This window comes from Musca vetustissima, unplaced genomic scaffold (assembly GCF_032173495.1).
Source record: "Musca vetustissima isolate MV318-11 ecotype Yass unplaced genomic scaffold, APGP_CSIRO_Mvet_v1 utg2726, whole genome shotgun sequence".
Classification (NCBI taxonomy): domain Eukaryota; kingdom Metazoa; phylum Arthropoda; class Insecta; order Diptera; family Muscidae; genus Musca; species Musca vetustissima.
Window position 1 is genome coordinate 104,055 of NW_026873534.1, and position 14,662 is coordinate 118,716.

A 14,662-nucleotide genomic window follows, 5' to 3' on the forward strand; every position below is an offset into this window, starting at 1 on the left:
AAAAATGACTTCTGCTAACCTATTATGCAACCCCGAGCCACACAATTCGCATACAGGTTTACTAGTCTATTAAATTATGTTTCATTCAATTTAAAAACTATTTCTCTGATTCTTATTTAAATAATATTGAAGGCTTCGAATGTCTACATTTATTCAAAATTGAAACACTCTATATTTTATCGTTTATTTATTGTCAACTCTTACCATTTCTTTGCTCATGCAAGTTATTTATTACCATGACCAATGTCTACATCTATAACAAAAAAGGAAACAAAAAGGTAGTTTCAAATTACACAATATATATGTACGTATATTTTTCTCGTTATATTTGTCTTCATTTAGTTTACATTGGAATGCTGATATCTCATTTCTAATATTTAATTTGTACAATTATTGGTTATTTCTTTTATCACACAAATAACATAAAAAAATACAAAAATAAACAAGAATCGTAATCGTAATATAGCGTTGTGGTGGAGTATTATATTTACCTTCATTTAAAATACAATTTCAGTCGTCGTCCAATTAGGATAGGAAGTTGTGAATATATATAGGAAATAAATAAATAGGAAACAAAAAAAAACTACAAAAATAATAATACATAAATAAATAACTTGTAGTTGTGTGTTTACAAGTGGTCTTTGGATTTCGTAGTAGTTGTAGCAGTACCGTACATCAGTACCTTGGCGTGGACGTTTTTACATCCAGATTTTTTGGGTTCAATTGTGGCAACAATTTCGTCAAAATGTTGAGGACTTAATTTAAAGCCGGTCATTTCAGCTTCTCTGGTTATGCAGTCTTTCAGTTCATTTTCTCCGAATGTGTTAAAGTTGATGACATGAGTATCGGTTAACAAGTCCAACACTTGTTGTTGTTCCTTATATTTATCTGTGCTCAACATTGTATTTAAACTAAATACATAGAATACAACAACACGTTTTTGTTGTTTCTCAATCGATTCTCTTACTAGTTGATTCACTATCGATACAGCCGCTTGATCACTGGGCCACAAATTCTCTATAACCAAAAGATTTTGTCCACAATCTGAGAGGTTGTCAATCAACAAACGCAACAGACGTAGCCTTTCTTCGTCATCTTCCACATACGCGTTCCAAGCATAACTCTGTACATTTTCCTGCCAGGGAAAATTCTCCATCATTGCTCGCATAAATAGACTTTTACCCACACCGACGGGACCCACCAAAGCAATGGCATTTAAATCACTCTCGTTTCGCAGCGCAACATCAATTTGTTGCAACGATTTTTCCTGATTCAAAATGCCATATTGACGGATGCGTTCGAATAAGGATGGTGTAGCCAAAACTTGTTTTTGATCACAATAATTTTGTTTTCCATGAATAATTTGAGTATATTGATTTCGATAATTTTTAAGGAACTCTTTTAATATTTGTTTGGTATTAGAGTTATTTTGTGTATAGTAGTGACCCATTAAGAGAGCAACGGTAAATGTAAAGAGGCCGATGAATACAAGAATGCGTTTACATTTACTAACATTTTTATTAGTCGTCTGTGTATTATCATCGGCTAAACGGCGCAATCGTTTACGTCTATGTGTTTTATGTGGCTGCAAACAAAAATTATTCAATGCGGTTTATTAGATAATTCATATTTTTTGGAGCTTAAGCTAAAACGTAAATGTTAACACTTATTTGTAGCTTATTCACTATTTGTAATTTGAAAAATCTTACTTTGTATTGAGTACGAAACATGCACTTATCTTTAAACATTATATACATCAATAAGACACGACATAAAAACAAAACACTCTTTTTACACCAACCACCAATGAAATGGTAAATAAAATGAAGATCAAGTGCCTGGTCGGAGAGCAGTCGTTCAAAGTGTAAAAATAATACTGATTAAAGTTCCGTTCCAAAACTCTTTACTCGGGAAATTTGGCCGAGTAAAAATTGTAAACAGGAATGCCTACTTCTGATTGGCTGTTATGTTGGTTTTTATGTATTGCCATCTAATGTTGGGATATCCAGCATGTTAACCAGCTATTTCATTCTCCTGGAACCCATCAAAGTCTACCAAATAAGCGGTAATCAAGCAACATTTCTCTACATTCATGGCTAGAATCCTCAAAGGACTTTTCAAAAGACTAAAGACTGATTAACTTGGTTTCTTCTTAGAAACCAAAGGCTTGATATGTATACCAAAATCAAATTACAAAAGCATCAAATTACAAAATATTGTTATTTTATGAAAAAATGCAACCAGACTTTAACAATTAAAAATATTCTATTCTGCCCATTTATTTGGGTAGGTTTATATTGAAACATGTAAAAAAGGGTCAGTCGGTGTGGCCGAAATGTATATACCCTCAGCCTATGGTTTGCGGAGGTTTTCGGAATTACACACAGACTTAATTTTATTTTTTTATTTATTTATTCAAAAATTCAATTTGAAGCCATTAACGCCTATTTCAATTAAATTGCAAACTATACTACTCCATTTAACAAGATTTCTTAATGATATCTTAGAAGGTATTATTCTAAAAATAATTATATATTTGAATGTTTGGCAAGTGGCTAACTACTTAAGTAAGTGTATTAATATTACACTTACTTAAGTGTATTAATATTAATTAAAGTGCATTGTATAAAATATAAGAATTTAGATTTGTATATTATTAAAAAAGATGACATACATAATGTTATACACTTTATTATTCGCATTACATAAGTTAATGTTTATCAGAAAGGTTTCAGATTTAATTTTAATCGAAGGGGCCGTTCAAGTATTACGTAAGAAAATTTATTGCATTTATTTATCCCCCACTCCCCCTTGTCATCAAAAGTAAGCATAGCTCTTAACCCAAAATAAGCAAAAGCGATAAAAAAGCAAATCGATGTGGGATTAATAAATATGTAACCATTGAAATCTTTGTGGGGGAGGTACCAGAAAGTAAAGATAGTAGGTTGCACACAATTTTGGTTCAAATATTATCGTCGGGGTTCGCATGATATTATAAATTATTTTTTTCACAAATTTAAACATTTTGTGTAGCCTCATCTTCGGAGTTGATCTAGGCTTGGTAGAGATAATTAGTTGTGCAAAGTTTGTTTCAAATTGGATATTTCGTTCCCCTAATATTGGATTTATAAATGTTGAAAATGATGTCCATTTGTGGGAGAGGTGTCAGAAGGACACCCTTCGAACCTTATTTAGGCTTGGGAAAGATAACGAACGATCCATATTGAAAATGTTAACTATTTGTGGGTGAGATACCGGAAGGGGTGAATAAATGGGTCCCAGCTTCCGACTTGATCTAGGCTTGGTGAAGATAGTAGGTTGTGCAAAGTATGGTTCAAATCGGATGATCCGTTCACACGATATTATAAAATTTATTTTTAGCACAATTTCTACCATATGAGTGGACCTAAATTCCCCACCTTCGAACTTGAACTAAGTTCGGAAAAAATATTAAAATGTGAAAAGTTTGGATTACATCAATTACTCCCAGTCATACAGGCCGGACTTTTGTAAATCGACTCCAAATTGTCTGAAACGGATTTGATCCAAAAGAAACATGGAGTATAAAACCAATATTTCGATGAGGCACATTTTCACCGTATCAAAGTGTATATACCAGGGATGGTCCGTGTGACGAATGTTTAGGTTTTCGACTGTCAAAAAGGTGTAAACGTCGAAAACGTCATATACCTGTATAAAATGTAATAAATGTATTAAACGTCATTTATTTGAATATTATCACCATATACAGTTATTTTCAAGAATATATATTATTTTAACATATATCTGACTATTCCTCACAAAAACTGATAAAAAATTCTAAACTTTTTGGGGAAGAAAATTTTGAAATTTGATATGGATTTGAATAAAACATACGTAATTTCGAAATTGATTTTGAAAAATTTTCAAAAACCTAATGGTTTGGGGTGGGTTTAATACGTTTCTGACGTATGTATTATAATAAAATGTATGTCATTTTGTCACTGTTTTAGAACCATCTCTGGTATATACCCACATTAACCTATAGGCTGAGGGATAAAAATTGATCCGTCGCATAGCCTGAAATGGCTTTAGCTTAAAAACTGTGTTAACGTGATTTGAAGTTCAGAAATTCCGAAAATAGCGATTGTGTTCCCTTTACAATCATACTAATGTTACTTTCATCAGTCCATAAATGACGAAGTTATGAGCATATCGAGCTTCATTCGCCAAAAAAACCTAACCTTCAAATTTGAAATTTTACAGGAGAAGGTTTGTTTTAATAAATTCAGATTTAATAAAACTATTATTTTGTAATTTAGAACTATAGTTTTGTTATAAACTAGTCTTGTTTTAAACTATATTACTAAATTGCAAAATAGTAGCTTTATTAAATCTTACGTTTTTTTGGCGAATATGGCTCGATATGAATTCCGGACCATCAAGAGGCCCATATCTCGGGAAGTATGGACTTCATATATTTTCGTGATCAGGGAGACGAGATATTCCTGTGGTAAAAAATTGAAAAATCCGAAATGAGCCCCTAAACTCTACATAAGCCATCATATACTCGCCCTTGCGGAATTTTCCACCCTCTGCCCATTAGTTTGATGGTGTTTTGTATAGCAAGTATATTGATACCTAGTGGTTGTGAACAGTATGTTTTTGTCGTATTAATTTGTTATGCCGCATCAACCCCTATATTCACAAAACTTCCCATTATAGTTTTAATACAAAATAAGATGCCCTGTTTTATTGCATGTCAACCATTTTAAATGGAAATTACAGAATAGAAAAATATCACAATCTTGTACATTTCTGATATCTTCTGAAATAGAACAAATTGAAAACATCAATTCAGGAGACCCAATGATATGAAGTTAGCCTAAAACGCAAATGTTTCAAATATAGGTTAGGGTCACGATTCTCAAACATTTCTCGCTTTTTGTAAATTGCAATAACCAGGATTTTGTTCCACTGTATTTAAAACTCAGTTATAAATAAACTCTGTGTAAAGTCTTTAAAAACTCTTCCGGGATATCTGGGGACAATAAATAATATAATGCCCAAACCAAAATTGATCTATAAATTCTATGCCCCCTAAAATCAATGAATCAAGGGTGAGTTGCAATACATAAAAAAATTATATTTAATATTAGTTTTCAAGCAAAAATTCAAACTTACCTCATTGTCACGGCAAATTGTTGGAACTTTAGTTGCATTTAAATCGGGCTCTGTTGGGCATTCCGTTGCCATTTCTTGATCTACTTCCATTTGTTAGCGGAAAAATAACTTCTTTGCGCAGAGAATTTACTTATTTCAAACCAAAATTTTATAATTTTAATTCAAGAACGGAGAAAATAAAACACAATTTGCACAAAACTTCTGGGACAATAGTAATGGCGCGTTTGACAGTGTTGCCAGTTGTTTGTTTGCAATAATTGGTTACCAAGGCACATCTACCTTGATTGTTTACAGTTATTGGCTACGGTATGATGTGGCAATGTTGTGCTATTATGTTGCCACATGGTTCATAATGTTGGAATAGTTTTTTAAAGAACTTAAAGGGGACTGAATAAATTGGGTCATAATTTCAATAGTCATTACTTGCGATATGAACTAAAGTGCAGAGCTTTCTGTAGTATCTTTTGGATACCGTTTTTATATCCAAAATATTATGGCCCCACACACTATACTGCCATACTGCTACTGCCGATGAACACCTGTGTACGTGTGTGCTTGAATAGTGTGTAGTACTCTTCAATCAAAATTAAAAAAATTGTTTTTAAAATCACAAAAAATGATAATTTGATTTAAAAGTTTATTTATTGTATTTCAACACACACACATACACTTTTTATTTCAAATATTTTTTTCTGACAACTTTGAAAATAAAAAAGTTCATCGAATTTGAAGGGGTTCATTTTCAAAATCAAAACTATTTTGATTTTCGTACTGTATGAAATTCTCACACATACATCCTCAAAGTGACACAAAATTACTACTAAAATTACTACTTCAAATGCTGTCATGCATGCCCTATGGTGTGTGGGGCCCTTTACACAAAAATCATAATGACCTATTTCTATAAACTGATAATCAGGTCCATGCAGAAAATTCAATAATATTCCGGATATTCGAATAATATGTATACATTTTCTATTTTCCGAATTCTGAGTTAGGTGGAAACATTTTTGCTGAACATTGCTTATATTCTGACATAGAGATGTATAAAGGTTATGTGTCATTTTAGATATGACCATTCCAAACATTTTGTAATAACTCCCTATATATTCTCGGTCGAATTTAGGTATATAGATTGCTCAAAACATGTCGGAGAGATTTAAATGTGGCATCGCGTTAGCTATTAATTTGCCACTTAGTTTCCCTCTCGGTTTGTCTTTCTACGAACATATGTTTCCATGTTTCATTCCACTTCGTTCCCATTTCAATGTAACCCTTATACACGTTTTCAATATTACAATTAGAAATTGTAAACAAAACAATATATTTCATACATTTTGAAAACACAATGGAAATGTATGTTATTTAAGTATTTATTCGAAATAATTTATTAATTTTTCAATTCTTCTCCCCACAGTGTCAATCCTTGCTTCTCGGTGCTCTCCAATTTCGAAGTACTGGAATGTCTTAAGAACATAAAGGACACTAAAAAGAAATATGGTCTTCGTAATTTGGCCACAATAACCTATGAAACATTACAATATTTGGAGGAATCACCGTGTAAACATCAAAACCGTGATGTCATCTTTGCCTTTATCAAAGATATGCAACCGTATAAATTAACCACAAATGAACTGCTGATGATGGTCAATGATCCACCCACAAGTGCTTTACATATTCAGCTACTGATAGAAGATAGTGAGGAGCGTTTGACCGAGGATCAAGTTAATGAGATCATAGAAATAGCGAAAAAACATTTTCCCGGACCACCGGCTGAATCAAGTTGATAATAAAATGAAGATTTTGTTTAGTAAAAACGATATTTTAATATTTATTCGATAAGGCCATAGTTAAATACATATCTAATCAAAAATTAATTTATTTGAAAGGAAATTCGCTCGCATATCCGATTTTACCTTATTTTCATAGGTTTAAGTCGTAAAACCTCCCAAATTTTTGAAATTCAACCGATTGAAGAATGGATGGGATAGAAAGGTTATCTGCGGAACTTTTGAGCCAATATTTTAGGAAGTAAGGATTTAAGCAAGGACAATGATATCTTTGTAAAAACTCTACTTGAATTATCCCGTTAATGGGTATATTCCAAGTCCATGAAAATTGATAAATTTTATGTATATTCCTAAAGCCTATGGCCTATTTTCCTCTCTATTAAAATAATGGTAAGATAGCTGGACCTCGAATAAAATATCACAAAATCTAGAAAAGATCCGCACGACTTCATAGATATCTTCTGAAGCATAAGTCTTTCAAAGCTCTTAAAATGAGGCAGGATCTATATTGAGCACAGGAACATACAAATATTTGATATGTGACTGGACCTTTATTGATATTTTTATAAAAAAATAATCATAAGACCTTCAAAGTTCTTAAACTCATCTAGGACCTATATATCTGATCCTTGCCAAAGTATGGACCCAGTTATAAAAAAACGATGGTTTTATGGGCCGAAAAATTGTTTGATGATTTTCTGCAGTTGTTACCCACCAATAACAAGAATACGAAAATGCGGCCCCTCAACATTGCTAAATCGGCCTAGAATTGTATTTCATCAAGAATATATACTTTATGGGGTCACAGATGAATAGTTCGATGTGTTGCAATAGGAAAAATAAAAAATAAATAATACCCCACCTTGTTATTTATTAAAGTTTACTCCAATCGTTAGCGAAGCCAAGAACAATCTTCAAAGAATGTGGGTTTCCTCATTAAATAAATTGTCCTTTAGCAAACCGTACCGTGTTATTCGAATAAACAAACAAATCAAAGTTGTGTTCTATTAAAAAAACTGTGCTTCTATTTTTCTTTATTCCACAAAAAAAAATGCCGTCACACTCTCTTTCGATTAGTCTTGACAATATCTACTTTATATCTACTCCGTTTTAACGCTTTTGATCACCCAAATCTTCAATGAAATCCGGATCAATTTCAGCCCATTTCTCGGGTATCACATCGAATAAATCATCCTTGACATCACCTTGAATGACAATTTCATCGTCACCGGTTACGGAAGAACCACAAGCAAATTTTGTGCCAAAATATTTTGCAGCCACTTTCAAATCAATTTCGAATGTGCTCAGACCAGTGACCACAGTGACAGACTTCTTTTTGCCGCGAGGTGCACGCGATACGGTGATCCTCTTATTGACCTCTTCCTTCTTTTTGATTTTCATTAGACCTTTGCCACCACGTTTTTGACGTCTTTTGTCGTCATCAGCACCATCACCGGCTTCTTCTTCCTCCAGCTTGACACGTTCAAATTCTGTGGGTAAATTCTTTTCCAGCCATGCTTTGCATTTCTCATATTCCGGATAGTATTCACAGTACTGAAAAATGGATGAATATGTATTTTAAATTATGAAAATGGAAGGAACAAAAGAACTGGGTGGTATAGACTCACTTCAATGGGCATCGAACAGTTACCGCAATAGTGGACTGTTATGGGATAGTTGACACCCTCACGTGGACCCATTTTTAGACGTTCGGCTACAGGATTAACAGTTTCTGTCATTTTTCTAATTTTTAATTATTTATTTTCTATATTTGACGACAATACAATGCAAATTTCCAAAACTGTGCAAAATGTGAACAGTTCGTAGGAACTATTCCCAAAATGGAACGATTGGAACTAGGTCGAGTTTGTTCAATTGTTCGTTGTCGTTCTGAAGATGTTGCCATACTTGATAAGTTATGAAATATATATACTTCATCAGGATAATTGTGTATAAGTGATTTCAGAGGACACAAGTTAGTTTTCAATATAATACCATTCTTAAACATAGCTCCATTTCAGGCAGACAAATTTGTCCCGCCTCATTTTAGGTATTTTCATGCGCCTAGCACTACGCCCCATGGTAGAGCTGGGTCTCTTTCAAACTTCGTAGCATAAACATTAGGTTCTGTTTGTTTGGGTGAAATGTCTGAATCGATTACAATAGTGTATGGCCCTTCGATATATTTCTATTACTTTATGAATTATGGTAAATTTTATTCACAATTATCAAGATCGCACAATTCTGATGGGAGTTTAGCCAAAACTACTCTGGTTTGACTTGTCAGCCGTCGCTCTTTAGATGTAACATGCGGGATCGATACCGAAGACAATATCCACACTGTATTAATTTATGACCTCCATCAGATTCTTTTACGCCTGAGTAGAGATCATATTTCTATGCTGAAGTAATAAAAGGATCTTCGACAGCTCATGTTGGGCCACTGAATTCAACAGTAGGCATCATATATATGTTTATGAACATTACTTCCTGGACTTTGGTATTATTGGTTGTTGTAGCAGCTTGTACTATTGTGTATTTCTCCTTAATATTGCTGACCGCGCGGTCAACCCGTGCCCAATAACAATTTTGCTGCCATCGTAGGCAGGTGATCACCGAAATTTGTATTCACACGATATTCTCGAATTCCTCCCCCAACAGCATCCGTATGAATATGACTCAACCTTTTCCTTCCTGACATGCCTAGGTGGTGGGATAGGCACCCATTAGGTAATGATTCGGATGATAACTTCCATAACACCCAAGCAAGTATTGCATCAACGTCTTGTTGTGTTGACGCACAGGAAGGTTCTTCGTCTCCTCATCTAAGTGGTCTATTGGAGTCATGAGTATACACCCTATTGCAGCTCTCAGGGCGGCATTCTGGTAGGAGAGAAGACTTTTCCATTGGGTTGTAATAATCTTAGCGGGTCACACTGGCGCCGCATTGTTCACCACAGACCGGCTTGTTACGTTGTATGTCGTTAACAAAGCTTTTTTTGTCAGCTACCCAAGTGCTGCCGGATAGCGATTTGAGAACCTTGTTCCTGCTCCTGATCTTATCGCAAATAGCTATGGCATGCTCGGACGACTAATAAGGGTTATCGAATGTGACCCCATAGGTTGCAGCATCTCCGCTGTCCATGTGATAAACAGTGTGATCGTTGATTTATTGGCATATATTTCTATATTCCTCGCCGTGGTTCAGCAATGGTCCCGATGCCATTATCGTTAATCATCCGTGTACGTTTTGATCTTTATGCCATCCGGTGGGCGAAGAATTTTAGAAAGGTAGAGGTTAAAAAGTTCCGGTAGTCGGAGATGTTGATAAGGATTCAGTTTTATTCAGACAGTGTCGTTAAAATGAGCCTAATACGAATTGAGAGAGAAAGAGAAAAATATCACTACATTATTGAAATATGTGTTCAAGCTTTTACATTCCTATTCAATGGCAGGACCAGAGGCCTTGAACGTAAAAACATCAGCGTATGTATCATTTGCATATGTTCCATAAAAGTAAAGGTTAAAAAGTTCCGAAGATATTCCTCAGACTGGGGACTCTTTGTCTAATGGACTGGAATTCTTTTTCCGATACTCCACTAGCGTCCACATTTTTAATTGTTTATGCAAGGTTTCTCGACGTCCCTTTTTTTGTAATTTGATCGTTATAATATTTTTTAGTAGTCCAATAAACCTCCCTTTTACATTTAAGCCGCTTAATATGATAAAATTTAAATTTAATTGTGAAATGTAGCTTACAGCCTTAAGGTCGAAAGACTGGGCAATATGAAATATAAAATAAATAAATAAAAACTGCCCACATAAAATAACACAGATTTTCATTCTTCCATGGCAACTCCATAATTTAAATATTTTTTTTAATTTCCCAGCTTCTAGCTTTCATATACATTTCAAACAGCTGTTGTTTAATTTTTGTACTAAAAATCTGAATCTATCATCTGATTGATATTCTTCCATGTCTCATTCGTAAATATGATAAGAGCTCTTGATTTTTGTTGCAATCTGTAATTTTATCATTCATTCTTTGCTTTCTTCCTATATTCCTAGCAGTCAGAACGATTTTGTCTGAATCGGTTTTCGATTAAAGGACGAACTGGTTCGGATTGATTCCACATCTGTTGATAGCTACTACCCAAATGTTGGATATACAAAATGCAAACAAGTGGTAAACAGTTCTTTGAAGGTTGTGGTAAGGAGGGTCAGATACGATGTATATTTCTAAGTGAATTCCATGCCACAGCAGGTTCAAAAATAAGTTGTCAGGTATGTTGAGACTTCTATAATAAATCTGAATTCTTATCATATATTCACATCTCTCTTTGGAAATAGGTTCCCCCGGATTATGTCCAGAAAGACGTGTTCGATGCCATCAGTGTTTACATTATACCAAAGCCGCATTTACAAAAATGTATTCTCACCGTAAATGCTATGGATATCAAAATTGTGGGCTATCCCGTTGGTATAGAGGATCAACAGAAATATGCACGAAATGCATTTTTGTTTAATCTGTGTTTTGTATGTGACTCATGGGCAAGATCGGTACAATATGAACCAGTTGTCAAGAAGCTCTCGGAATATTTGGTATCTACGATTTGCACATTTCTGATTTGCTTTATGAAAAAAGTACTAGAATTATTACATTTTCAGATTATGATGGAAGAAGAGAGTTGTTTCCTATCCAAAGAGGGTGACAACAAATTGAAATTGATGAAAATCTTTGAGACGGTTATTAATGATTTGAACAAGAAGAAAGTTACAACTATTGTGGGTGAGTTGAAAAAACGAAAGGTTAAATTTGTATACCCAACATCATAGGTGGTCTGAATAGTAAATTTGTGTTTCTGTTTGTAATATTTAGAAATATTCGTTGGGGACCCTATGAAGTGTATATGTATATGAGTGTGGCATATATCGGGACAGGTTTTGGATGAGCCTTATATGACAAACTGTCCTATTTTCGGAATTTTGAAGTTTTTTGTGGCATTCCACCCGAACTGGCTGTGATATCGCATTTTAAGTTCGTGGAGGTAGATAACATATCTGTGCGGAAACTTTTTAATGCAGGTCCATATTTCGTCATAGCCCCCATATAAAGTGTCGGACTTATTTTATGCATTATTATGACCCTAAGTGCATTTTAAGCATGGCAACCCGCCAAGAGCGGCACCGCTTCATTTTCATGTTTTGTCCCTGCCTCCATATGAAGTTTCCGACCCATTTTAAAAATTATCAGGGGCATTTTCCAAGCTATGTAACTGTAATTTAGAATTCGTAGTTTTTGGTGGTGAAAAATAGGTTTTCGGATTTGTTTTATTTTGACTATATTTTTTAGAGAAATTTGCCATTTCGTTCTTGATGGTCACTCACAATTTCCACATATGTCCATGTTTTGACATAGACAACTTTTACGGTTATATGAAGGCTTTTGGGACGTTCAAAGGATAAAATTCCTATAGGTAGAACATTTTCGATTTATTGATATAAAATTCAGCTATAAGTTCACTGACCATTGTGGTGGTGTTTTTCATAAAATTGGGAAATTTTCCTTAACTTATCTTTTATTTTAATTTGTATTCTTTTTCAGAGGGTGACACAACAATATATTTGAAAATTGTAACCCACAAACCAGATCCACCTGTTGTTAAGGATCATATGGTTCCTCTTTTGCTGGTTGATTATCAAAATACACCACTAGAAAATTGGGATTTAACAACACAACAAGTAAGAATTAAAAATCATATCAAAAACAAATTCCAAACTAAAAACTTTACATTTGCAGATACTACCCTATATTAATGGCATTAATCACATTGCACGAATTGCTGCTGAGGCCGACGTTGAGACAAATCTCGTAAAGTCATGTGTACAAAATCTAGTGTACTATGGTGTTGTACAACTCCTACCAATTCTAAAATATTCTAATGTTTATATGACACAAAATCTTAAAAGTCTCATACAAAATCCTTCACTTACCAACGCATGTCGAAAATATGTTGCCCTAAAACCAGATAAAGTTAAACCAACAATACAGAAAATCTTTCAATTTTATGCCTCAATGACACATGGTGTAACATTGCGTGTTATATGCCAACGTCTATGTCCACAAAACCATAATATCGATGAAAGAAAATTAGTTATATTCGGGTTGCAGCATAAATTTATACGTTGCATACATAAATATCCGGTATTTACGGGTTCAGTGCCATCGGGGCGACAAAAAATGTATACGGGATTATCGAATTTTGATGAGATATGTTGCAAGACCGGTCTATCGCCTTCCAGTATAGAAAAAGATATAGACAAGGATACAAATGTTACGGTTATTTGGAAATGAAGAGGATAATTATGTTTAAGATATACTTTTCAATATTTTATTTTTTTATTTAAGATTATGTAAATCACACACAAACAACCAAAAAGAAGTATAGTACAATGATTACTATTGTAATTAAATAAAAACATTCGACTGAAAAAAATGGTTCTTTGGTATGAAAACTACAATGAATATAATTACAATCTTTAAACTTGGTAAGAAAATTGAGATTAATAGAAACATTTATAAATGTTTGTATTAAATGCACAAAATATTTTAAATAGTACTAAAATTAGTCAATTTTTTGGTAGTTGGTGAACGAATGAAGCTTAAAATTTAGTAAAAGGAATGATTTTATTGTGTAGGATTGAGGTAAGGCTATGGTTTTGGAAATGTTTAACATAAATATACGAAAAATTCAAAATAGCTCCAAATTTTTCAAATTTGTCATGGGGATCATTTTGGGTATATTTTGTTTTTTTTAATCGTATTATAACTCTCGAACCGATAACTCTCGAACTGAGTATTCAATTTCATTAAAATGTTGCACTTCGAAGATGGAGAATATAGGGCCACTGCTTCTGGTACCTCCCCACAAATTTATCAATATTTTGCTGAATACTAATTCATAATCTTGATCTTTTTAACATCCTACTGGAAAAGGTCATACGAAACGCAAAGGTGAACAGAAATGGCACTCTGTACACCAAACAACACCAGTTACTCGCCTACGCCGATGACATCGATATAATGGGTCGAACATTGCGAGCGGTAACAGCCACCTTTGAACAAACTGAAAAGGAGTCTGCCAAAGTGGGTCTGGTAGTAAACGGCGAGAAGACCAAGCTGATGGTATCAACGCGCAAGACGTCCTGTAGACTCGGACCAACTGTGGAACTTGAGAACTACAGCTTCGAGGTAGTTAAAGACTTTATATACCTTGGTACCGCCATAAATAAAACGAATGATATCAGTTTTGAAATTCGGAGAAGGATTGTGATGGCCAACAGCTACTATGGTCTAAGTAAGCAGTTTAGAAACAAGGCCACCTCTCGCCAGACCAAACTCACACTTTACAAGACGCTGATACTACCCGTGCTATTATATGGATCAGAAGCATGGGTACTTGCGCAAGCAGATGAGGCAGCGCTTGGGGTGTTTGAGAGAAAAATTCTCCGAAAGATCTACGGGCCGATCTGCGTCGACGGTGAATATCGGCGTCGAATGAACCACGAGCTCTACAATTTATACGCAGACATCGACATAGTCAGTCGTATTGAGCTGCAGCGACTACGGTGGCTAGGCCATGTTGTGCGGATGAATGAAGAAGCCCCAGCTCAAAAGGCATATAAAAATGAGCCTACGGATGGTTCCC

General features: G+C 34.3%; 4 protein-coding genes across 4 annotated transcripts; 2 read left to right on the forward strand and 2 right to left on the reverse strand.

Annotated features, from left to right (window-relative positions):
• Window positions 1-628: 628 nt before the first annotated feature.
• Window positions 629-5,235, reverse strand: LOC133326053 (uncharacterized). Its single transcript, XM_061534731.1, has 2 exons — window positions 5,164-5,235; window positions 629-1,585 (listed from the first exon to the last, which is right to left on the reverse strand). Exons 1-2 carry the CDS (start codon window positions 5,233-5,235, stop codon window positions 629-631), a joined length of 1,029 nt encoding a protein of 342 aa, XP_061390715.1.
• Window positions 5,236-6,511: 1,276 nt separating this feature from the next.
• On the forward strand, window positions 6,512-6,972 carry LOC133326074 (DNA-directed RNA polymerase III subunit RPC9). Its single transcript, XM_061534754.1, has 2 exons — window positions 6,512-6,519; window positions 6,581-6,972. Exons 1-2 carry the CDS (start codon window positions 6,512-6,514, stop codon window positions 6,948-6,950), a joined length of 378 nt encoding a protein of 125 aa, XP_061390738.1. The 3' UTR covers window positions 6,951-6,972.
• Window positions 6,973-8,063: 1,091 nt separating this feature from the next.
• On the reverse strand, window positions 8,064-8,693 carry LOC133326043 (density-regulated protein homolog). Its single transcript, XM_061534721.1, has 2 exons — window positions 8,582-8,693; window positions 8,064-8,507 (listed from the first exon to the last, which is right to left on the reverse strand). The coding sequence occupies exons 1-2, from the start codon at window positions 8,690-8,692 to the stop codon at window positions 8,064-8,066; spliced, it is 555 nt and encodes a 184-aa protein (XP_061390705.1). The 5' UTR covers window position 8,693.
• A 2,433-nt stretch (window positions 8,694-11,126) lies between these two features.
• LOC133326064 (GATOR complex protein NPRL2) lies at window positions 11,127-13,308 on the forward strand. Its single transcript, XM_061534743.1, has 5 exons — window positions 11,127-11,237; window positions 11,304-11,555; window positions 11,622-11,742; window positions 12,559-12,695; window positions 12,754-13,308. Exons 1-5 carry the CDS (start codon window positions 11,127-11,129, stop codon window positions 13,306-13,308), a joined length of 1,176 nt encoding a protein of 391 aa, XP_061390727.1.
• Window positions 13,309-14,662: the final 1,354 nt, after the last annotated feature.